The sequence below is a fragment of the Aulostomus chinensis genome, chromosome 23, assembly GCF_037954235.1.
Source record: "Aulostomus chinensis isolate RoL2024-O1b breed Wild chromosome 23, RoL_Achi_v1.0, whole genome shotgun sequence".
NCBI classification, from domain to species: Eukaryota; Metazoa; Chordata; class Actinopteri; order Syngnathiformes; family Aulostomidae; genus Aulostomus; species Aulostomus chinensis.
Genome location: NC_141342.1, coordinates 21,123,984 through 21,149,439, shown reverse-complemented (window position 1 = coordinate 21,149,439; position 25,456 = coordinate 21,123,984). Strand labels below are relative to the sequence as shown.

Here is a 25,456-nt window from a genome sequence, read left to right as displayed (position 1 = left end):
TCCTGTTCCTTGTTGGTCAGACTTCCTGTTTTATTTTGTCGATGACTTCCTGTCTGAGTCTGTTGCTTTACTTCCTGTCTTTGTCTGTTTCCCACCTTTTTTTTGTTGTTGTCTTTGCGGGATTCGTTCTCGGCGTTCCCGGCTCCCTGCGGCCCCTCACCTGTTCCCTGTGGCGTGATCAGTTGGACTGTCTTCTCGCTGCGGGCTCTGCTGGGCTCGTCCTGACGTCTGCACGGTTAAATGACCCCGGTTTGCCGTTGGGACTTCTGTTAGGCACCTGCTACATTACTACATCCCAGCTTGAGGCAAACACTGCTGTGACTACGCTGCTTTAACTGATTTCCTCTCAGCTCCGGTTCAGGATGACGTAGATCCCACTCATCATCGCTGTACGTGTTTACGGGAGCGACTCAGTGTCCACAAACCCGAGGATACGTGGAGAGGCCGCTGCGCTCCCTGCCGGTGCTGTCCTTGGGGTTCCTCCGACATGCTCTCATGGCTGTGAATGTGCACCCCTCCCCAGCTCCATGACAGGAGCACCGTTCCACAGCAGCAGCCGCCATTTCATCGCCACATCATCCTCACTACAAACACGACAGCAGCCGGGATGGAGGAGTCCCAGTGACCCGACAGCGCTCGTCCCAGATCTGTGTGTTGGTGCATCACAGCCACGGCCCGTGTTATCACAATACGACGACCCATAAGCCCTTTCTCCGCAGCTCGCAGCTCAGCGCGTTTCCAGGTTTGAAACCTGAGTTTGGCTTTTTGCTCGAGACAATGAGGAGAGTTTGGTTGCACCGTAGTTCTGAGGTGAGAGGCAGCGATAACTCTCTAAGGAGTCTCAGGCTGGGCCACGTCCTACAAAAGACACGCACAAAAGACGGACAGTAATCACCAAGACGGGACGGTTGAACGAGCTGTGAAGACGGATGCAGTGGCACTGCAGAGTTTCAGGCTAATCTGATGAGAAACTGACGCAGTCGTGACTGCTGCCGAGCCCTGCAGAGGCCACGGAGAGAGGAGGCGAATATTGAGGCGGCAGATTTGACTGCTGGCCTCACGGCACCTCATTTGATGTGTTATAGGATTCAGTTTGTGAAAATGTCTTGTTCTTCGATTTTGAAAGAGCTGTGTGAGCGATTTCATCGCCAATGATGAGGTACTTTTACCAGCTTGTGTCGGTGATAAATGGCGCTTGTTTGTTTGTGTTTTTAAGATGAATTTATTGAAAACACAGCAAAGACGTAGATTTTCAATTTTTACTGGGTGAACAAAGGAGGTACTTTGTATCTAGGAAAAGGGAATAAAAGGAGTCGTAACTGGACAACAGTTTGACTAATCAATGGAAATTTGTTCAGCAGCTTGTGTGTGAGTGAGCCGTCCGTCCCCTCAGGTGAGCCTGCCACACACTCACTCATGCATATTCACATTCACCATTAGAAACCATGTGATTTGAAGGGAGGTGTCCATCTACCGTGTTTTTGCGGTGACGAGTGGGCCGGCTCATTCCTGCAGGTGACTGCTGAGCTGCTGTCCAGCCCCGGGAGAGCCTCTCAACTCAGGTACCGTCTACTCAGCCTTAACCAAAAAAGATAGAAACTGATGTGTGAAATTGCTGTTGAGCTCGGAGATGTCAGCGTTACAGTCAGAGTTGTTGGTGTTGTGCAATATATTTTTTAAAAAATGCATTGGAAGAGAGTAAACTACAAATTAAAAAACTTAATCAACTGTAAAATCGTTATAAAAGGTGTCAAGGCACAAAAAAAATCATCTGAGGCTGCGGCGCAGACAGAAGAACAAGAGGTAACCTGAGAGGCGGCGTGAGGAGCAGTAACACAATGCTTGAATGGTCAAAAAACAAAACAACAGATGTGGTCAAGGAGATAAGTGAAGTTTGTGATCGGGTTTCACTGGGAAATCTGACAAATTCAGAGTCTTGAAAAAGGACAAGATGAGTATCGCATGCACGGTAGAGACGGCGTGAGGTTGCGTTGTTGCTGACACAACAGCACCGACTGTGTTGTCACCGTGTTGATCCTGTCAACAGTGGCACGCAAGTAAAAAGCTGAACTGGAATTAGAAGTCCTTTTATTTCCCATGGAAAAATTCCAGATTCCTGATTGTATTTGTCTAGACTGTGATGAAAACTTTTTACTTTGGCCACCAAGTTCAGACAGACTGTGGACGGCGTGCTAGCAAAAACAAGCTAAAAGGCTGTGTGGGCGGAGCCAGCAAAATGTCAGCAGTGAGTTTATTTTTTTGCAGTGTGAAATCTCACCAATCAAACGTGTCCAGTAGCAGGGCTGGAGTTTGGAGGGCGAGAGTCCAGGTAGACGATTGAAGTTCTGCGTCTTCATTATCTGGATGCATTTGCTCATGTTTGACAACCCTGATGACATCATAACCCTGATGACATCATAACCTTGTGACGCAGGTAAAGTAGCACAAGGTTGTACACACAGCTGTCAGGTTCTAGGTTTTGCCTGACGGTGTTGCAGCAGAACGGAGCCAAATAATTTGTACGTTGCAAGTTTAAGACAGCGAGGAGGAGCTCCCCTTGTCAGGGCAGTCTTTCATGGACCCCCGTCTCACCTGTATTTCTTTGTTCCAGGCCTCAACCTTCAGAGTAGGCGTTACCTCTGCGAGGGCAGAGAAGGACGTAAAGACGCTGGTGTCACCGATACAGAGTCAATCGAATATTTATCCATCTTGATATTTTCATCTCTGTAAAATGTTGTTCCACGTTTATCAGCTAGAACCCCAAAACAAGTTGTTCCGTTTCAATCTGATAAAAGTATGAAGGAATTCAAATAAGTGTCGACGGGTTCCGAACGCCGTTGTGCGCTCTACGTCCGCACAGAACCAACCTACGAGTTTGACTCAGCCGTCCTGTGTCTGAGTCAAGTTCTCCCTCTGGAAAGGCAACGTTGAGCTACTTTTGATGAAGCGAAACAAAACGCTGCGGTCCACTTGGCCCTTTGAAGGCTGGATAAGCCATTAACCTCCGGGAAAAGATGGCCAAAGGTTTCCTGAGTATCCCGGCTGAAGGTACGCGACTTGTTCAGATGAATGTGAGCGGACTTGACACTGGAAGCACTCTCGCCACACTCGGCTCATGTGTGTAAGGCTAAGTGACTTGTTAAGGTGGAAATCTTTTGTAGTGTTGAGGTTTTGAAGGTCATTAGAGGTGGCAGAAAGCCTGGGGGCCGAGCGAAGACCAGCCACCCATGTACACGGTTCTGTTCCAGTGAACCACAGATGGGTGGCACAATGTCATTTGCAGTAAGTGAGCATGTAATGGAGTTGTAAGTGCCCCGAGCGGGAGAGGAAACAAGCCAACTGCCTAAGTTGTTTCCAGAGTTCATCCCATTTGGAACACAAAAGGACACTCTTAGAAAAATTGTGAGAACAAAATGACAGAAACCTCAGAAATATAAAGTTTCATAGCTGAGGAAGTTGAGTTTTGCTTTGTTCATAGTGTGCAGTGGAAACTTCATGCCAAAGGTCAGGATGGTTGTTGAGTGTAGAGGCTTGTTTTGTACACAGAGCCGCTTGTTTCAGGTCAAACGAGCAGCGCCAATGTGCAGAAAACAGCTCAACCCAGTGGGTCAACATAACTCAGGGCCTGAAACGTCCTGCTCAGTGGTTGATGACACAGTAAAAATGCAAACGACTTAATTTGCTCAACTTAATAATGCTCGATATGTTTCACTCAGCATGAGTCATACAGTATAATCAGTAGGCTGCATGCGGTGGAAATATCCTGAACTCTTAAGAAGACATTCAGTTCTGATTAAAAAGTCTTTCCGAGGCCTGATGCTCCAGATGCTACTATCACTCAGAGAACAGTCACGTCAAGTTGAGAAAGGCAGAATTCATGGAAGATTAACCGAGTCTTTGATGAGGAGTTCTGAACAGGAGCCGAGAGGGGAGTGCCCTCATGTCCCTTTCCTCTCACGGTCTTTGCTGGATGGCAACGTCTTTTTTCCTCCTCAACATCTCGTCACTCCACGTTCCATCGTAGCAGGATGAAAACACTCGTGCTGTTTGCTGGCTGGCCGAGCACCGATGGCGATGAGGCGCCGCACTTTTCAACCTGCGTACCTGAGGAACTTCCACCACAGAATGGCCTGCCTTTATTGACGCTCTCATGCAAGACTCATTTTTATGCTTTTCCCTGATAATTTCATCCATCTTTTCTTATTAGGTGATGTGGAATCGTCCGTTTTCCAGTCACCTTTTATTTGTCGCCTCCTCCGTAACATTTTGCGTGCCGTATTGTCTGTGACCTGTCGGCAGCGTGACACAAAAACCACGAGGCCGATAAAGAAAACCGTGATGTTTTGGCGCGGATGTGCGAAGTGAAGAAAAAGCTTGTTGTTTTGTGCTGTGCTATTAGCTGAGGTCGCTTTGGCAGAAATATGTGCCAGTGCATTCGAGACTGATTGTGTGGAAATTTTGTAATGCCTCTTCTGAAAAGTATTGTATAAATAAAATTAGAAGTAGTAGTGTTAGGAGTAAGTAGCTTTAGAACTAGTAGTGGTTGTAGCAGCAGCAGTAGAAACATTGGAGTGGATCCATAACAGAAATGTGGAGTATAGAATTCTGTGACTGTAGTTTTGTGTTGTGAGAAATGCATTCGCTTATATAACATATTAGGGAGTGGATGATTATGCAAATGAGTATTTACAAAATAAGCAACCGTGAACAAATGATTTGTTGTTATCCATTAACCACAACAGACCTTTGAGCCACAGGAAAACCTCAGCCCGTTTGGCCTCCGCAGGCTATCGTCAGGCGTGGGTCACCAGTGGGGAGGCCCAGCTAGCAAGGGGATGAGCAAGTCATGCTAACTGTCATCAGCAGTGACGTCAAAAACACGTCAGATTTGCTCAGTTGTCTCCTCTCATGGTTAAACCTGAGACATGCTGTCATTCTTTTGTTACAGCTCGCATCGCTCGCTAGCGTTAGCTTATTTTGCAGCTAGTGAGCTGCAAGAACCCTTTGTTTTTCTGAGTTTGCTTTGATAATTGACTGTCAGGTTGTTTTGTTTTTTTATTTAATTATGAACTGTGGCTCCAAAGAGGAGCGTTTGGCCAAAGTTGTTTCTATCTTTTTGTCGGGCACAACCCTGGAGGACTTGTTGATTTTGTCCCCTTAAATCAACTGGATTTTGCATCCGATCCTCCATAAAACCTGGATGTGTTTCTGATTGTCTGCTTGGTAGCTGGAGCTTCAGTTTCAGGACAATCAACTCTTCAGTAGCTCAGCATCTTTTCATTTTCCAGTAGGATGCGGCATTTTTCTCCTTTTGTTCATATCAGGGTATGTAGGAGGAGATTATGGGAAGCTAATCGAACGTTATTTCTATGACCTCATGGAGTGAGCTCCAAACTCTGGCAGCGTGGACGCTGGTTGTAGCCAGGAGGAAGTGGAGTCTGTGACTGGAGCCCAGTTCACTCAGTCAGATAGCGGTGATTCAAACCCCATTTGTTTTGGGCGTAGATGATGCTCTCAGTGGTTTGGCTGTGATCGATCATTCCTTTGCCCGTGATCGCACCATGACACTATTCCAGTTTCCACATTCATTTTTCCCCTGCTAACTTAGACCAGTGTACGCTTCCATTGTTGGCCCCTTGACAATTCATTGGACTCCACCCTGAAAAAAAAAATAAACGTCTTTAGCCACTGCTTTGGACAACATCAAAACTGCATGGAAATTGTTGAATGTTAACAAGAGTTTATCATTGCTGTGGCAAAAAACATCCAGCTGTGGCACAACAACACATCGCCCGTCAATGAGAAGACATGTGAACCAAAATTCAAGCGCAAAAGCCCCTCTGTCCCTCCAGTGTTTGGTGCGTTCGCAGATCTGCTGTTTGAATCTGTGGGGCTCAGTTCCATCCCTGGCAAAACTGCTGTTAGTTCTGTTCCTCTGCAGCACCTGTGCAGAACTGCTTTTTGTGTTCTGGTAGTTTCTGGGCTCCATTTTGAAGCCTTGAGTTTGTCATTTTGTCCGTCGCCATCTTGAATATGACACTATGTGTAAAAGGACTTGAGACTCGTGATCGAGACCACAAAAGTACTGCGGTGATAAAGTAAGACGTTGCGTCATTTTCTCATCGACGTCCGCATGTTTGTGTCGGTCTTTTGCAACCACAGGTCCCCTGCTGGTGAGTGGATAGAGAGCAGGTTTAAGGACGGGTTGCCAGGAGGAGCCTCAGCCTGACTGGTGTTCTGGCAGAAGGTGCATCTGCTTTGAATGCAGTTTTAAATCCGTCGTAGATTCACAGTCACGCCGTCTGGCGTTGGCCATTTCTTTGACGGGAAACTTAAAGTCATCACTTTCAATGAAGCTACTTGAGTTATTTGTGACCATTTAAATGTCAGAGTTTACTAAAATGAAGGTTTTTGATCTTTATGCTTCGCCCTTTTACACTTTCTCAATACCAGGTTAAGAAAAAGACTTCAAGCAAATGTGGAAACTTTTCAGATGTTAATTTGCATCGTCAACTTTCCTTCTCAGACTTGACCTGATGCAACACTTCAAAATATGCTGAAAATTAATGTTGTTGAAGTTATGGTGTCATCGCTGTGCTCAGCACGCACTGCCGCACTCATGGCCATCAAGACCAGTTGCCTTTGGCAGGGAGCATCCTTGAATATGGGGGCGGGGCTTCTGAATGATCATTGTGATGGGAGGGGCTTTCTCCAAGATGGCTAACAAGTATTTGAAGAACTTGAGGTATTATTGGATTATCGTTATTTAGCATGAAACAAACCTGCAAAGTGCGATGTTGTAGTAGCAAGTAGAAATGCAGTAAGAGGAAGAAAAATGAAGGGAAAGTAGCAGCAGGCCAAGCTGCTGTCTGTTGCTATGGGTTCTGCGTCTCGGGGCAACTGCCCCATTATGATTGAATGTATTGACACAGGACAAAGAGGCAGGAAAAAGAGAGTCACGCATGGTAAACATTTCCAGATTGTATCTTAAAAATAGATCAGAGGGCATTCAAAACACAAAAAATAGGAAACAAAATATGAAAGAAAACATATGAGTTAAATTATGAGGATAGCCCACCATGGAAAAAAAAACAAGAAAAATTAAAATAGGAAACACAACAGGACAATTTTTCACTCGTCAGTGTGTATTTTTGTCCTGTCTCACTCCTTTCTTTTTCAACGCAGTACTCTTGGTAATTGCATTTGATGTTACAGGAGGTCGGAGCTTTCCAGTGAACAGGCAGTGTTTTGATATGTGGAAGACTCCATTCTTAATTGTTTCCTCCAACAATAGTGGCTGGAAAAAAGGGTTGGAAAATAGGCAAGACATGTCTGTGTGGGTCGGTTTCTCTAACAAAACAACAGAGTGAACTTTTGGAATATTTTGAAAGCATCAAGCTGTGAATCAAACATCTTTTGTTGTTTGTCTTTTTTACAAAAAAAAAAAAATCTCCGGGTTGTTTGTTCATTTTTTATTTCCTAACATGCAAACACATGCTGGCAAGCGTCAGTCAGTAGCAGAGGCACTAAAGCAAGTCTCGTCTGCTGAATGAGATTGTGAAGTATTGATGCGACACATCCGCAGCTACGGTCATGAATATGACCCCCACATAACCTGGATTCCCATGCGTCCTGTTGTAAACGTGGGTCAGGGATCAGAAAGCTCGGCGGTCCTCAAACGACCTTTCACGAAAACTTTTGGGTCGGTCAGACAATAAAGCAGCAAAAACATGGCTGCCAAGTGATCCCACGGGACAGGAACCACGTTGAAGTGCTTGCATTGGCACCACACTTGGCCATTTTTCAAATCTGCTGGGGGCAGGGGCACACTCACGCCTGGCCTGGTGGTGCTGTGCATGAATTAAAACGCATGGAGAGCGTTGTAATTGGCGGTGATGATTTTGAATGCGATGACTCCCCCCCAGACATGTAAAATAAGAAATCCTGTGCCAGAGAGCATTTTTTTGAAGAGAGGAAAGGCCTGCCGCTGGTCACGTTGTTAGCTAACGATAAGTTGCTGACCTGGCGTTTGAACACATGAAAGCGTGCCGGGATAACAGCATTTTCTGGATTGCTAAGAAAACGAGGCCTCAACTTGGTGCAGATTTCCTCCAAAAGTTCACCACCCCCGGTTCCATGCAGTGGGACCTATTTTTCCTCAAAATGTAATCCAAATTCTATGATCAGCTCTGAGATGTCCTGTGAACAAACAGTTTATGTCCCAAGTTCCTGTTCAGAGACGAGAGGCACCGGTGTTGTTGTCAACAGCCATCATTGAGATGTCTAAACCTGGAGATACCAGGGTGATGTTGAAGAGAAAAACCCAACATAGAGGCTCAAAGTGCATTTGCTGACATTGCACGATACTCATTACATCATTTGTTGTCTATCCCGCAGACTCTGGAAAATGCCTAAACCCTATGAATCCGTGAGCCGGAATGACAACATCCCAGCCTTAAAGATTGAGAATGGACCTCATCCCAAGAGGAGCCGATACGTTCGCAAAGAGGGCAGCTGTAATGTCGTGTTCCGCCACGTTCCTGAGGAGTGGCTGCTCTTTGTCACCGACATATTCACCACACTGGTGGAGATCAGATGGAGGGTGATGTTCCTGATCTTCGCTCTGTCTTATATCCTGTCCTGGCTCTTCTTTGGGATCCTGTACTGGATCATTGCCCTTGCTCATGGTGACATGCAGAAACATACAGATGACGCCTGCGTGTACAAGGTTCACAGCTTCACAGCTGCGTTCCTCTTCTCCCTGGAAACTCAAACCACAATTGGCTACGGTTTCAGAGGAATGTCTGAGAACTGCATGATCGCCATAATCATCGTCACAGTACAAGATGTCATCAGCTGCTTCATCGACACCTTTGTTATTGGAATCGTCGTAGCAAAAATGGCCTCTGCCAGAAAGCGAGCCCAAACGGTGGGCTTCAGCAACTGCGCTGTCATCAACCTCCGCGATGGATACCTGTGTCTTTCCTGGAGAGTTGGTGACTTCCGTAGGAATCACCTGGTGGAGGGAACGGCTCGCGCTCAGATAGTCAACTCCACGGTGCACGCCACCGGGAAACTGGACGTTACCTATGAGGACCTGGTCATCCAGCAGAAGGACATCGTCCTGGTCACACCTACCACCATCTGCCACAGGATTGAACCTGGCAGCCCACTGTACAAGATGAGCTTGGTGGATCTGCGGAAGTCAGACTTTGAGCTCGTGGTTTCATTTACCTACACAGATGACACCACCGGTATGCTGCATCAGACCCGCACCTCCTACACGCCAGCAGAAATCCTCTGGGGTCAGCTCTTCCAGGAGATGATCCGGGCCAGCAGGAGGCACTACAGGGTGGATTACATGCTGTTCAACCACACTGCTAAGGTGCTGGTGCCTGAGGTCAGCGCCGAGACCTACGAACACAAGAAGCAGCTGCGTCCTCCCTCTCGACATTCGCCAAGACATTCTCCCAGATCCTCTCCACGGCCCTCGCCGAAGTCACCACGACAAAACCACAACGAAAATTTTCTGAAACCTCCAACTCTAATGGTGGAACATGTGAATGACAGCAACCCTGAACCAACGGTTTCAACATCTCAAGCAGGCAATCAGAACCAATGCACATTGCCTCTGCCGGACGTCTTCACGACGGCAGACATGTAACAGTCATAGTGGTCCCTCGCGACCACATTGTCCCCCACCGCCGCCTCCTTCCCAGTTGGCTTTCATCGCCACCAGTTCTCTGACTTCGGCTTAGTGTGACGAGACCTCAAGTGCTGGAAACCTCACTCATACGCCACTCTCCTAAAAACCAGGAGATGCTCATATTGGTTGGGCCACACAGCTATCGTGACAACATTGGGGCAAAATTCTCCCAACTGCTGATCCTTGGAGTGCCTTTTCTGTCCTTTTACAATTATTTGCACAGAGAGCCCCCTGGTGGCAGAAATGACAAAAAGAAATTGAAATGACAAATTCATTCATTATAAAAGATTTTGACCTCTGCTGAGGAGTTTGTGTCTTCAGTAGCATTCGTATTTCTGTCAGCAGGGCTATGCAAAGACTATGGTGCAGATTTTTACCAAACTTGGTGGAGGGGCGGAGCCTGAGCCAAGAAAGAACCCAATACATTTTGGATCAGACAAGTCGGAAACAACAAACCCAAGATTCATTCGAATGATTTTGCTTTTTAATTTTTTTTTTTGTCCTGAAAGTCAGACTGTCTGTGCCTTGAACAGCGGCTCTGGACTCCTTTTGTGAATTAATTCAGAACATCCCCCATGCAGGATCTGCGATCGTGTTCTCACATCACCTGCGGTGGGAGGTCTCTCCAGTTTGTCGCTCATGTTGCACCATCTTTCACTCATCATCACCTCATCTTTTCTTTGTGTTTGACTTCAGTCACTGTTGATATTAGATAAACACGAGTCATAAGGGTGATGGGAGAAATGTCCCTTATTTTGAGAGAAGTCCTCTGAGTTTATAGAGAAAACATGACGTTCCCTTGGTGTTTGTAGTGGAAGGCTCACATTTGTGTCGTAATTACAGGGAGTCAAACCTTAGAGTAGACAGTAAATGGCTGTTTATGTTTGCAAATAATATTTTACATCCTTGAATATGTTACCAGTAGACACTGTCTGTATGTAAATAGCCTACAATTATTTGGACGGCAGATCTAGTAGAGCATCACGCTGCTTACAACATAATAACAATGTCGCCAGTTTGAATAAAGTGATGTGTAAATGTCTGGTGTGCCTCCTCACATCCTGTAATCCATCTGACGTGGATCGTGTTTGCGTCAAAGAACAAACGGCGTGATCGGGAAGGTCACTTTGATGTCTGATGGTCAAAAGTAAGCAGACGCTGCTCCCTCACATGCTGCTGTGTTGCTTGAACTTTAATCGCTGTATAATCTCATTAAAAACATGTTTTCATCTTCCTCTTCCATCTGAACTAGATCAGCTGGTGATGCGATCAGGCACCAGAGGAGATCCTGACAGCCTTGATTGACTGTGATGTGGTCTGGCTGGATGCTCTCTTCTGATTGGCTGGCGTGGCCTGCATGTATAGAGAAACAAGCAAGGCGCCATCAGGAGTTCATGGGGGATTCATCGTCTTGCTCAGGGACACTTTGGCGTCATCTCTGGGGATCCATCCAGTAATCTGATCACCGGACCACTACCTGCTACGTCGGGAGAACCGGGACCGGATAGTAAGACCTGGATACAGGAGTAGCGCCAGGCATTTCACATAGTGGCCAAACTGTGCAATTACAACTGTAGTCTCATGATGCTAAAATGCTCTTCTTCCAGTACACATGAATGGGGAAGAATGAATTTATTCACTAAAGAATGTTCGCCTCTGGAACAGCAGGTGGCGCTATTCCCCCTTCGAGTGGTTGCAAGAAAAATAGACGACTGCTTAAAGTTCGTCTACCCGTCAGTCCAGAAACACGTTGCTTTGTCCATGCCTCTGCTTTGCGTCCTGATACGCCCTGTTTGCTGTGTGACCCCTGGGACGGACGCAGGGTGACGTACGGAACATGAAATACTACTGAAAAGGCAAAATACACTTTTTGGGTGAAGTTTCACCTTAAATTGCATTCATAGCTGTAAAAAGAAAGAAAGAAAGAAACCACTTAACTTTCTAAATACAGAATTAACCTTGAAATGAAGTCAGATGTGCCCAAATGGAAACCAGGGGTGACTTGTTGTTTAAGGAGTAAAAATCTTGCATCTTTATCACTGTCAAGCGTCTAGGCGCTCATCTGTTGCCATGGTGACGTGCTGTCAGCTCCTCCTCCGTGCTGTTGCTGCTTCTTACTCCTGTCACCGCCTCTGTGTGTGGCAACGTCTCTGGTTGTGACTCCCGTCTCCACCTGGTGGTGCACTTGAAGGCAACGCCGGGCTGCTGCATGCATCGCTCTCTTTATTGCTGGAAATTGGGCATGGAAAGCAAACACACACACACACACACACACACACACACACACACACACACACACACACACACACACACACAACACGACTCACACAGGTGGTTTGAGCTAAATATATGAGCTGCTATAAATAGCCTGGACTAAAAATAAGGAAGGGAAAGAAGCCTTTCCACGAGTAGGTAGCTGCCGGTTCAAGTGTATCAGGAATTAGCGAGCAGGAAGAGTCATTAAGCTTGAAGACCGCGGCAGTTGCTGTCTGACCTGAAATCGCAGGGCAGCAGATGCAGAGTCTAAACATCTGAGGCAACTCGATAGCCGAGCGGAGAAAGACAGTCATATCATAAAACAGGCATGTCGGCCTTTATTGAGTGAGCGATTCTTTCCAGCAGAACACATTTTCCGTACCTTCATTAAAAATAAGACCATGAAAACAATCAGAGAAATGATGGGCTGCACACATATGACTGTCGTAGCCTCTGCAGCAGAGCGGGCTTCTACCTGAGCGCCAGCGCTGGGCACCAGTGGGCTTTGCTTGGTGGTTGCATCCGCGTGTGAGCTGCTGCTCCAACATGTCAGACATGTTGCTGATGTTTGTCCTCTTCAAAACTCTCTCTTGTCTTCTGTGTCAGCAGCTGAGACTCCTGCTGAGACTCAGGACAAACACAAGGTTCTGGCCTGTTTGACTTTTTTTTTTTTTTAAATTTACCTTTTAAAATGTAATTTGTGTCTTGTCATGCACACATTTACATCTACTTTTTTGTTTTGTTTTTTGCTTTACTCTCTTTATGTTCTCAGAATTAATGGCTGTTTATTGTGAAAAGCAAATAAATAGAACTTAGTTTTTTATTGTGAAAGGTTGATTCCCCTCACAGCCCCGCATGTGTAGGAGAGCGCAGGGGAAGCCGGGATCTTCACCCTCGTGACCTCCCTCCTGGCTGGAGATGTAACAGTTAGTGTCGAGCGGCTCTCTATTACTTCCATGTCCGCGTCTTCTGTCAAACACACACACAAACGACATAAAAACACTGAAGTCTAATTGCGCCGGGGCCGCGCTCTCCATTGGCGGGGCGTGGAGCGCGGGGGCGGGCCGTGCCGGTGCGTGCTGTTTAAAACGCTTTGGTGGAACTCACGGAGGAGCACATTATCGAGAGAGAAAGAGAGAGAACGAGAGAGAGTGACAGAGAGAGAGAGAGAGAGAGAGAGAGAGAGTCGGTCCTCCAGAGACATGAGTGGAGTTTCACACTTGAGCTTGTTCGGCCAAACTAAATAACCGAGACGTGGAAACGAGGGGACCGGAGGCCGAACTCGTCTGGATTATATTTCAGGAAGCTGACCGGGAGCCGGTTCACACACATGAGCGACAGGTAGATGCAACTTTTGCCTCCATTGTTGATGTGATGCGTTGGAGCCCCTGAACGGGTTTCGGTTCAATTCGAGCGGTCTGGTGTTCGGTGACGCGCGCACTTTCTGACGTTTACGCACGAGATAACGCGCCAAAAGTTTTTTTTCACCGTGTCGGTCCGCGTTGTGTCTTCACCTTCGCGTTTTAAGATCAAATGAGGGTTTAGTGATGAGTTAAATTAGAAGCGTATGGGTCTGTGTGTGTGTGTGTGGGTCTGTGTGTGTGTGTGTGTGTGTGTGAGAGAGAGAGAGAGAGATTGCATCAGAAGTCAGTTTCTTTTCCCCAGCACCTGTTAACATTTGTCGCTGGCATTTGGTGCATTCTGAGTGCAGTTATGCACACACGCACGCACACACACACTTGTTATTAGTATGCTATTCAGTATTTATTTCTCTTGCTTTGGCACCAGGACCAACATGTGCTGCCTTATTTGTTTCCACATCATCTGAGGCTCCAGCATCCTCCGCAGCACCGGAGAGTCTGGATCAAACACTGGCAGCAGCCCGTCGGGTAAAAACTGAGTGACCTGTGGAAGCAGACTAATTGAGTCAAAGTGGCTGATGCAAATGGCTGCAGACGTGTCATATGACCCTGACACTGAATGGCTCTTCTTTTTCAACTTTTCAATACCCTCTTTCCTTAAATCGCATGCCTGAGAGAAAAAAAATAAAAAAAGACAGAGGGAGCACAGTGAAGCCTCAGCAGGTCGACTTCGATGGTGTTACCAGGACAGCCAGAACTAATGATGAGGTGTTTGAGTTGTGCTGGATGAATCCTCACAGGACGGCCATTATTGCAGCAGAGAGAAGTCCTCGAGGGCTCGGAGAGTCAACAAGCTGCACGAAGCTTCCATGAAATAAACATCCACTTCACGAAAACTGCCTTACAAGCAGCTGTGGTGGTGCCAAGACGTCAGGAAACGTGCTGCTGCTGCTGCTGCTGTGGTGGCAGAAGTGCTGCTAAAAGTTCATGGAAGGTGGGCGCTGACAACAGACGCATCCCATGTGTTGTGGTTTTAGAGGCATTGCTCGTGAAAATGTGCATCAATACCGCACCACTGAGCAAGTGATGAACAATCCGCAGCTTTGGTTTGGCTTTCCAGCGATGGCAGAAATGAGAATTATCTCTGAGGTTCCTCGGTCTGAAGTGTTGCAGTGCCAAAGCAGCAGTTCATGGGATCCGGTAGAAATGCTGAGACCCACAACCCCGCAAGAACAGATCGGGTCAGCGGGGGGCAGCCAAGAAAAACCAGTCCACTTTGTAAATGACCAATAAAGGGACCTGAGAGCAATCAGTGTGTGGCCTCTCTCAGTGAGGTTATATCATGCTGAAATATCAGTGGGGTTCGTCATAACTGGATGAAGTATTGTTGGCACGGGGGGATGAGATTTTCCAGCTCTCGGGTTCCTGATGCTTTTTCTCAGGCTGCAGGACGAGTGATGACGTGATCACTTCTGACCCGCCGTATCATCACGGCGCTCATACGGTACGAAAGCTGATTTACAAACAGGAAATACATCATGTTTGTTGATCCAAAAAAGACCAACATCAAATATAAAGCAATCCAACTTGGCTGTCGGGTGAAAATGCCAGCGTGATCTCGCAGGATCCAGAATCTAACATCAGGATGCACGCTTGGAAATGTTGCTTAGGTTAGGAATGGGAAAAGGAGGAAGAACCTAATGAACTCCATTTGACTGAATGATCATTCGTTTTTGATATATTTAACAATGTTTATGGCAGCAAAATTAAAAAGTGTGCTTTTCTTCAATGTAATCTTTATTCAAATAAGGAATTATAAAACAACAACAGTCGTCCTTGAGGAAGTTTTTTCCCTGTTAGAAAGACCACATGGACTCACTGGATGTTTTAGGATGCATGATTTTTACTCACAAGATACAAAAGAGCTCAAAATACAAATAATTCCTGTGTAAACCTGCGTTGTCTAATAACATCTCCATCCAATAAGACTGAATTAGCATTGAGTCAAATTATCCAACTATTTCCTTTCATTCTTTCCCTCAACCCCATAAATCAGTGCAACCTTCATCCAGACATTCAATTGTAGTGAAATAATGAAGAATCATCATCATCATCATAATGAATGTCAGTGATATTAAAATTTGACATCAGATTTCAAACCAACAAAACATCAAAAGACGATTGAAGGATGTTAGTTTTTACTTCGTCAGCAAACCAACAAAATACCAGCATCAGCTGTCACTGGTATTTTGCATTGTTGATGTGATTGACCTGAAATTCACGGTAGCAGCATCCTGGTTACCGACTGCGGTCGTCTCCATGTTCACGTGTCGGCTGTAGTCTCGTTTTGCCTGGTTGAGTTTGTAGCCGTCCCTTGGTCTGTGTGTTTCACATTTTGCGTGATATGGTGTCCTTCTCCGCCTGTTCTTTGTGATCGTGAGTTTGTACACGGTGTTTCATTTTTGAAAACCGACCTGATTCCCTTTGCCATTCATGTGGGGACTTCCTGTTTTCCTCAATCTGCTTTGTGATGCTTGACGCATCCAGAAAAAGACTCGCCACATTAGCTGCGCACCGCGGTGCTCCTTGAGGAAGTGCTGTTGAGAATGGCCGCCATCAGCCGTGCTCGACATAAACTACATTCAACCAGACGTAAACACTGGGCCTGTCATTATTTGCCTTGAACACAATTTTGTATTTTCATCTTTATTTATCTGTCATTTTCTTCCTGTGTGTTCTCGTTGTAGATGACCCTGACGAGCTCCATTCACCAGCTGAAAGAGGAGTGACAGCTTCATCCTCCTCAGTCCATTTCGAGGCCCGAAGCCGGCCTCGTTTAGTCACCATTTCCTGTTTGAGTTGGTTCCCCAAAGCGTTTCAAAACTGTTTCTCCAACGCTTCTTCCAGAAACTTAGACTGTTTTCAAAAGCAGAAGCAGCTCAGCCCTCCCAGACAGAGGTGATGGGAAGCGTGCGAGCCAGCCGCTACAGCATTGTGTCATCAGAGGAGGACGGCATGAAGCTTGCCACTATGGCAGTACCCAACGGCTATGGCAACGGCAAGAGCAAGGTGCACACAAGGCACCAGTCGCAGAGCAGATTTGTAAAGAAAGACGGTCACTGCAACGTGCAGTTTATCAACGTTAGCGAAAAAGGTCAGCGGTACCTGGCTGACATCTTCACCACCTGCGTGGACATCCGCTGGAGGTGGATGCTCCTCATCTTCTGCCTCGCCTTCCTCCTGTCGTGGCTCTTCTTCGGCTGCATCTTCTGGCTTGTGGCCATCTTCCACGGTGACTTGGAGAATAACCCCCAGAAGTGCGTCTCCAACGTGAGCAGCTTCACCGCTGCTTTCCTGTTCTCCATCGAGACTCAAACAACTATCGGCTACGGCTTCAGATACGTGACGGACGAGTGTCCTGTTGCTGTCTTCATGGTGGTTTTCCAAAGCATTGTGGGTTGTATAATCGATGCCTTCATCATTGGTGCTGTCATGGCAAAGATGGCAAAGCCCAAGAAGAGGAATGAAACTTTGGTTTTCAGTCATAATGCCACAGTGGCCATGAGGGACAACAAGCTCTGCCTCATGTGGCGTGTGGGCAATTTACGGAAGAGCCACCTGGTTGAAGCACATGTTCGAGCGCAGCTTCTGAAGTCCAGAACCACGGCAGAGGGAGAATACATCCCCCTCGACCAGACGGACATAGATGTGGGCTTTGACAGCGGAGTCGACCGCATCTTCCTGGTCTCACCCATCACCATCGTCCATGAGATCGATGAGGAAAGCCCCTTCTACAACATGAGCAAGCAGGACTTGGAGAACTCTGAGTTTGAAATCGTGGTTATCCTGGAGGGCATGGTCGAGGCCACTGCCATGACCACGCAGTGCCGTAGCTCCTATGTTGCCAATGAGATCCTCTGGGGCCATCGCTTCGAGCCGGTGCTTTTCGAGGAGAAGAACTACTACAAGGTGGACTATTCCTGTTTCCATAAGACTTACGAGGTGCCGAGCACCCCGTTGTGCAGCGCCAGAGACCTTGCAGAGAAAAAATACATCCTCTCAAACTCCAACTCCTTCTGCTACGAAAACGAGATGGCGCTCGACAACAAAGAGGACACAGACGAGGGGAACGGCGGCAGCGTGGGGCCTGACGGCACCCAGACAGACAACATCTCAGAAACGGAACAAAGCCAAGCCACGGTGCCACTAGAGCCGCGGCCTCTGAGACGAGAGTCCGAAATATGACTGTTGCGACGTCAGACCTCACATGAGAGATTTGATTCAGATCACCTCTCTGCTCTGAAAGGCACAACGAGCCGAGCTGGGTCTTGGGCAGAGGGCGAGCCGAACGGTACTGCTGTGGCAAGCGGCGAGGGTTAGGACTTTGTATGTAAAAGTCTTTAGAGCTTCGACTACATACAGTATGACAAAACACAGCACTACGAACCACGTGCATATTGCAGGAAGAATTCTCCATGAAGTCCCCAAGAATGTGCGCTCAGCGTCTGCAAGGCGAGCGAGGAGGGAGGTTGACGAGATGACTTGAATTTTGCAGGCATGTCTCTGTTTCTCTGTCCAGCAAGACGCTCCCGGGTAGATGGCGTGGTTATTCTCACACTCCTGAGAACATGTCCTCAAGTGCTGCTAGAACAGTGGAAGCCAGTGTGTGCTTTCATGGTTGGAACCAAAGAGTAGACGATGTGCAGAACAAAGAAGGTACAACTAGATTTGTTCATGAGCGGGTCTCAGTGCAGACATTACAACTGGTAAAATAACTTCAGCAACCAGTACAACCAGTACAAGTGAGAGCGTCCATTGCTGGTCAGAAGGATAGAAACATGCCCGCTCATGTCAAGGGAGTCAAGCAGGGTAGTATTAACAGCATCTAACTGAATTTAATTTAAACTGAGGCGGGGTAATATGAGAATCTGAATGTTCTTAAAAGTGCTGCTATGATGTTGCTTCTTTTTTTTTTCCTCTTCTTTTTTTAACGGTTGATTTCAAAAAAAAAAAAAGCCAAAGAGTATTACTATCATAGTTATGTGTTTCTTAAAAACAACACCTGATTAGATTTGGTACAGAGAGTTTTAATAAGGTTTGTTTTCAAGAATGTGTGTACAGTTTGTTTTGTTGATTATTTTTATCTTGAGCCACTTCATCAAGCCTTAATCTGGAACACCAAAACGAATGAAAGAAGAAGTGGCAGCAGCTTTACTGTAGCGGAGAGTGAACCAGAATCATCGCTAGGGTTTGCTGGACTATCCAGCTAATAGCAACTGACATTTGGAGGACTTTAGGTGGCATCTTAACGAAAGAGTTTGTTTTTTTAAAGCCAAAGTACACCACCTTTTTGAGAAAACGGATCGTCCATTGTTCCCGGAGCCAGACAAGAAGATAGAGGCCCTTCTCTCCTCTGTGCAGCATTAGGGAGCTGAGACCCACGCTAGTTAGCTTAGCACAATGAATGGGAGTGGATAGGATGTTTTAGCATCACTCTGTCAAAAGCTCAGGATTTTTGTTTGTCTAGAAGTAATCCTCCTCATCCTCTCGTACAAGTCTGCCAACATCCTGAGCCCGATCTGTTTGATGACTTTTGACAGAGGTATGCTAACACCCACCCACCCCAGTCGTTGTGCTAAGCTAACTAGCAGTCAGTTTCTGGCCCCCTCATGCACACACAGAGGAGAGAGGGCTGTCCGTCTGGTCGGGCTGTGGGGATGATGGACAATTTAGAGACGCCTCTCAAAGTTGGTGTGTTCCTTTGAAGCTCACTGTCGTATGCGATACAGGAACTTCTTCACATGGAAAACGCCTCTCTAATATCTGAGTCTGATACAGTTGTGATCGAAGGTTCAAGGATTTTCAGCGCCTCTTTTCTGATGTTCAGACAAACCGACTCCAATATCAACTGTACTTGGGTTTTCACTCTCCGTTCTACTGCTTTTGTTTCTCTCGAGAATGTAAGATTTGAATAAGTTCAGATGTACTGTAACCCCGGCATATGAAGGCACAAGCATCGATTGAAATCCTCCACATGAAAAACATGACAAAAGGCCTTTACATGTGTAAATACCTCCCTCCTGTTTCAGTTGTTTTGTATCAGTCTTCCAAATGTACTGCAAAACCATGGAATGTACAGATTTTTATTGTTATTATTATTATTATTAATAATATTATTATTAATGTACATATTATATTGTTTTTCAATAAAATGTCAGTGGACAATCAGAATCAGTCTTGTGAGAAACTCTTTGCAGTTACAGGAAGTTGGTCAAGTTTTCATTGCCATAAAATGCACTTTAAATAAGAACAAACTCTTATATTGAACCTCCTAATCATCTTCAAAGATTGAAAAATGCTTTAAACTTTAAACGTAATTTAGTGTTGCATCTTAACGTGTCAATCAAAGATATTTTTTCTCCATTTGAAATGAACCAACCTCTGAGACCATGAAGTAGAGATCAAGGCGTCGAGTCAAAGCCAGTGTGAACAGCTGGCGATTTCTTATTTTAGATTCCAGAACCGAATTTGCCAAAATATCTCAATAATAACGCTTTCAAACCTGCATTTTTTTTTTTACAATCGTTAGGATTTCATGGTTGTGAATCTGCTTCGGTGAATTTTAGAGAGTGAGGTGTTTTGAACGACTATAATATTACACTTGTATCCTTGAAGCGTCTCCAGAGGTGCCGGTGCCTTTGGGAAGTCCTACTTTAGAAATGTTATGAAATTGCCTGTCACATTTTGATCACATGATAACCTGCTGTGTGTGTTTAACTGTAAATGATTTGATTTTCTATGATGTAAAGTTGTACTTCATCCAGAAAGTGTCATTGTGCCTTCAAACACACTCACAGGAACATTTGTTCCCCCAGAACGGAACTACTCATCTTCAAGAGGCTGGAAGTGGAACTTTTTTTACCAGCAGATGGTACACAATTGTTTAAACTGACACTTCTATTTTCAAGTTCATTTATGTCTTCATTTTATTTCTCCTGCATTACAAGTCCAGAATGCAGGAAGATCCAGCTACGTATGTTTGGCTCTCCACCAACTTCTAACAACAGGAACATCTCCGGAACGCAGACCACGTCTTTAGCACGGAGGACGTGGATGGACGAATGTGCCGTTGTTGTAAGCTGTCAGTCTCCGTTAGCTTCAAGCTAAATATTCAAGGCTGGTTCTTTCTGCATTCTTGAGTCTCAAAGAAGTGATGCAGGAGGGAAAACCACTTCTTCATGAGCTTAAAGACACCTATTTTTGAGAACTTGAAAGGCAAAATACTCTATTTGGGTGAAGGATCTCTTCAAAGCCCCCAATGATGGCGGAGGCTGCCATGTCAGACTCCGGCCTACCATTAGGGGTTCAATGTCCTGCTCACGGACACTTCAAAACAGGCTCTGAACCTCCGGGATTGAACCTCCCATCATGACATGACCTCTCTGCTCCTCCTGAGTCATGCTGGGCAAAGAACTGAGCAAAATTACAGCAAAAGCAAAAAAATATTGACAGAGGTGCTGAGTAGAAAAGTACAAATTATTTGTTCCTGTAGTTTTCTAGTTTGACAACAAAGAAAACTTGCATGCGATACCAAAGTATTTGTGCTGTTTTACTTGCCACCTCCATCAAAAAAAGCATCCAGAACGATTGTGAATGTTTCCTGGTGTCGTCTTTGCTCGGTGATGAGTTCCTAGAAGGCAGAGAGGAAACATTTCATCTTCTCCACAGAGGAACTCATCCACCGACCAAAACTGGACGCCAACATGATGGAAAATTCCTGAGTTTACAATCAAGGAGGACTGACACCAAAGACCAGAGATTGAATGGGATGCATGTGTGTGTGTGTGTGTGTGTGTTCAGCTGACATTAAGCAGCTTCAGCATCTGATTCATCCCTGTCATTCTGAAAGGGAAGGGGAGAGAAAATGAGTCATATCGTGGCTCATGGAGGAAGTATGAAACAAATATCCTGATTCTAACAAGTGGCTGTAAGATTAAACCGCAAGAACAGAAGAATTCAACACCAAAGACACGAGTTCATCTCTGGAAGTCACGGACAGAAGGTGACAGGGGTATTGTTTCACTGTTTTTCTTTCCTGACAGCGGCACCGATTTCTCCCTGCAGGGAGACTCTGGTGGGAAAGTACGACGCTCCTTTCCGGTCACACCAATTCATATTGCGTTTATTTATTGAATTATTAATTTAATGTTGTGAACAGGAAAGCCACATTGAGGTTACTTCCTGTGCGATAGGAAGAATAGTGGCATATTGTTGAGCTGCAGAGTGGCAGCTCTTACTGCTGTAGGTGAACGTCTGTGCTTCTATTGTGAAAGCTGCCTGTTTATGAGAACAATAACGCTGTATATCAGCGGCGTAAACAGCCTGAGGTAAATGCTGGCCTCACCATTATTCCTGGGTAAACCCCCGAGATATCAAGTAACACTTTAGTGCTATTTATTTATGATATATCAACCAATGGAGTCTTGTCCTGAGCCACAATCTGGAAGCAACACAAAAGTTCAGAGCTGCAACACAAACACAACGTGAGCTCCTCAACTATAACCGGAACCGCCGGCTTTTATCGAAGCTTCTGGGAACCCGACGTTCAAACGGACTCAGACCTGTGATCCTCGCTGTGTTTTGTCTTCAGCCGAAGCAAAGTCTTCCTGCTTCACACGGACCCCTGCCTGGCCAGACTCAACCCGAGACCCTCGCCCACCAGTCAAGACCTCTGCCCCAATATCATCATGTTCAAGACGACATTTTCAGTGCCAATTATAAAATCCAGCTTCCTCCTTCTTGTACAAAAATTTAAACGACAATAGGAGCCAGAGCGGAATAATAACGGGAACCCAGATATGATCAGAACTGGTCGGGGGACAAAGGGAGCCAACGAGGGCAAAGTGGAGTTTGAATCACACCGCTGGTGCGACACAGATGCGGCAACATAAAAGCAGAAAATAATTGCTTGTGTGAATTAAATTTTTTTTAAAATCAGATCAAAGTCAGATGTTTTTTTAATTTATTAATTTGTTTCTTTTAATTTTGGGGAGGAAAAAAAAATCTATGACCACGTATTTTTTGACAGATGCCATCTAGTGGCTGCAGTAATTCTGGCCAGAAGTCAGTCACCTCAATTACAGGGAGAAAAACCGGATCCAGAGGTGGAGGGAGCAGTTGATAGGAGGGCCACTGGGGTGCAACACACTCATGATTGAGTTGACAGCTGAGTGGAGAGGAAAATATGAAACTGTTCCTCTTGACAAACATGAACAATAATCACAAAACTTTTATTTTCCTCCAAGGAAGTTTAATGACAGTTAAAGTGTTTCTCTGTCACGAGTGCCAGTTCAACTGCAGCGACACGTGTGGTCCTTTAAACAAGAACTAGCGATGAGTGGCACCGCGTGAGTCGGGGTATGTGGCACTTTGGAGGAGGGAGGTGAAACCTGATGATTGTGTATGAAGCAACCATGTTCGCACACGCATGCACGACACTCGTGGGACATGTCATTTTTCATCAAACTTGGTGGACGCTTCATGATGGGCAGGGTTTCATGAGACATTGACAGCATTCCTCTGCCCTCAAGAAGATGATTCATTGATCCTGAGAATAATAACTTCTTGCATTTCAGGGCCTTCGCATCAGTCGGTGCTCGCGCCCCAATAACAGTGCAGCTGGTGAATCCTCGCAGGATGGTGGAATTTTCCGAGCCTCTGACTTCTGATGTCTCGCTGGCTCTCACTGGAGTTTTACTTTGAAGCCCTGCCAGCTGCTGTTGACTCATCTTTGACGTGACGCCAAACACTGTCACTGTCAGAGACGAAACCTCTGCCATCACATAATCACGTTCTCTCCTTTGCAGTCGCTGCGATTTTCTTCTCATTGTTTTCATTTGCTGGAGCGGTCGTCCGTCTCAATCGTGCTGACCTGCGGAGGCCTCCTCGCTTTGCTGGCAGCTGAATTCCCTTCAGCTACATTGACAGGAAGCTTAGAATGTAGAGACCAATGAAACTTTAAAAGAAAGCTCACAAAGAGGTTTTCCCCTCCTGCATCCCCTCTCAGTGACTCCAGAATGCAGAAAGCACCAGCCACATGTATTTAGCTTGAAGCTAACGGCGTTAACGACAGATAACCCACCCAAAAACATCTGTTCGTCAACTCTGAAGGCATCATCCAGTATAATCCACATCTTTTTAATCCAGCCACATGATTAATAATCCACAAACACTTTGATTTGGGATAAAAAATGAAAGCATAATCGTCAATTTGCAGGGCAAAAAAAAAAGGTGTGGGGAGTATTGTTTTGGTATTGTTCTTTTGAGCCAACCAACAATTTTATACTGCAGAGGGAAAAAAAACAATATCGTCTATAAATCACTCCATCTGGTTCCAGCATGTTTCACATCATTGTCAACAGAACATCTTCAGATTCAGACTGTCGATCAAAACAAGACATTCACAGACATTCGTGGTAATTTACTGAACACAGCTATTTCAGAAAATACTAATAACTTGCAGATAACAATAACAGGTTTTTCTTTGGATCCTGAATGTCAGAAGGTCACAGATCCTCTGTTTGTGTCTGTTCTAATCCCACCAGCTCATAAACCAAACAGCCCTCAACCTCAGCTCTAACTTGAGTGAATACCTCTCATAGTTTGGAGACGTTTGGAGCTGGAGGTCGCGTCTGTTTTGCTTACTGCAGCCAAGATTAGACCTGCTCCTGACCCGGCACATGCAGTCTAATCTTGACTGTTCCAGCAGCTGAGTTAGGCGAGGTTAGTGGGGCGCTCTGGGGTTACGGGGGGCCGGGTCATGTTGGGTCCAGCAGCCTGAGCCTGGCAGGACGGCTTCACTGTTTGACAGATGAGCTTTCCCTCATTTACCTCTGAGTCGTAGGCAGGAGAGATTCACCTCATCGCTGATGGACGGAGAGAAACCTTGTCAAAGCTGCCAGTCCACTGATTCATGATGAGTCCTGCAAGACCTCAGGACACAAGAGTCAGTCCCACCTCAGTTAAACCCTTGACATGAAATACACAATAATTCCTATCAAATCCACAAAATCCTGAGCAAGGAGAACATGTTGGGATACAAACAGCCATGGACCAGAGCCGGCGTCGCCCTCCCACCAGGTCATTTTGTTTCTCACCTTTGTTACTGAAATATTGCATTTTCCAGTGAGAGGAAAAAGAATCTCTGACATTTTCTTTCTGCCTTTCTTTTTCAGATTCCCTTCTTTTTTTAGGTCACTCACCTGCATCTTGCTGTGTGTTTAGTTCATGTGTGGTCAGACCCTCATGTCACCCTACTGATTCACACCAGCCTCCATCCATGCATCCCTCCATCTTCCCACTCAGGGTCCGGTCGTGAGGGCAGCAGCCTAAGCTTCTCTCCCAGACTTCTCTCTCCCCGGCTACTTCATCCAGCTCTTCGCGGGGGATCCCAAGGCGTTCCCAGGCCAGTTGAGAGACGTAGTTTCTCCAATGTTTCCTGGGTTTTCCCCGAGGCCTCCTGCCGTTTGGACGTGTTCCTGAACACCTCCCCAGGGAGGCGTCTTGAAGGCATCCTGACCAGATGCCCGAGCGACCTCATCTGACTCCTCTTGAAGTGGAGGAGCAGCGGCTCTCCTCTGAGCTCCTCCTGGATGGTGGAGCTGCTCACCCTGTCTCTAGGGGAGAGCCCAGCCACCCTCTGGAGGAAACTCATTTCGGCCACTTGTACCCGTAGTCTCCTCCTTTGGGTCATCACCCAGAGCTCATGACCGTAGGTGAGGGGAGGAACGTAGATCAACCAACCGGTGAATCGAGAGCTTCGCCTTTCAGCTCAGCTCCGTCTTCACAACGACGGACCGATGCAGTGTTGGCATCACTGTAGGTGCTGCACCAGTCCGCCTGTCGAACTCACGATCCAGCTTTCCCTCACTTGTGAACAAGACCCCAAGGTACTTGAACTCCTTTTGCACTCCACTATTGAACCATGGACTTGAACTTGGAGATGTAGATTCTCATCCTGCCTCCTCCTTGTTCAGTCTGAGTTCACTGGTTCCGCTGTAGTTTTTTTTAATTTACAGTCAAAGTTCATTGCATCCTCCCTCCTCGTTGTTCTCTGCATTTGGGTACTGCTGCA

At 46.2% G+C, this 25,456-nt stretch overlaps 2 protein-coding genes across 3 annotated transcripts; both read left to right on the top strand.

The window, feature by feature from the left end:
• Positions 1-1,470: 1,470 nt before the first annotated feature.
• kcnj16a (potassium inwardly rectifying channel subfamily J member 16a) lies at positions 1,471-10,748 on the top strand. 2 transcript variants are annotated; one of them, XM_086195172.1, is made up of 2 exons: positions 1,471-1,562; positions 8,398-10,748. In XM_086195172.1, exon 2 carries the CDS (start codon positions 8,408-8,410, stop codon positions 9,662-9,664), a length of 1,257 nt encoding a protein of 418 aa, XP_086051298.1. In that variant the 5' UTR covers positions 1,471-1,562; positions 8,398-8,407; the 3' UTR covers positions 9,665-10,748. The 2 variants fall into 2 exon arrangements, with proteins under 2 accessions (XP_086051298.1, XP_086051299.1); XM_086195173.1 differs by lacking the exon at positions 1,471-1,562 and adding an exon at positions 2,213-2,245.
• Positions 10,749-12,947: 2,199 nt separating this feature from the next.
• Positions 12,948-19,548, top strand: kcnj2a (potassium inwardly rectifying channel subfamily J member 2a). Its single transcript, XM_086195194.1, has 2 exons — positions 12,948-13,303; positions 16,071-19,548. The coding sequence occupies exon 2, from the start codon at positions 16,285-16,287 to the stop codon at positions 17,566-17,568; it is 1,284 nt and encodes a 427-aa protein (XP_086051320.1). The 5' UTR covers positions 12,948-13,303; positions 16,071-16,284; the 3' UTR covers positions 17,569-19,548.
• The last annotated feature ends 5,908 nt before the right edge of the window (positions 19,549-25,456 follow it).

Excerpts from the sequence above, each read along its gene's own strand:
- kcnj16a (XM_086195172.1), top strand. The coding sequence starts at position 8,408 with ATGCCTAAACCCTATGAATCCGTGAGCCGGAATGACAACATCCCAGCC.
- kcnj2a (XM_086195194.1), top strand. The coding sequence starts at position 16,285 with ATGGGAAGCGTGCGAGCCAGCCGCTACAGCATTGTGTCATCAGAGGAG.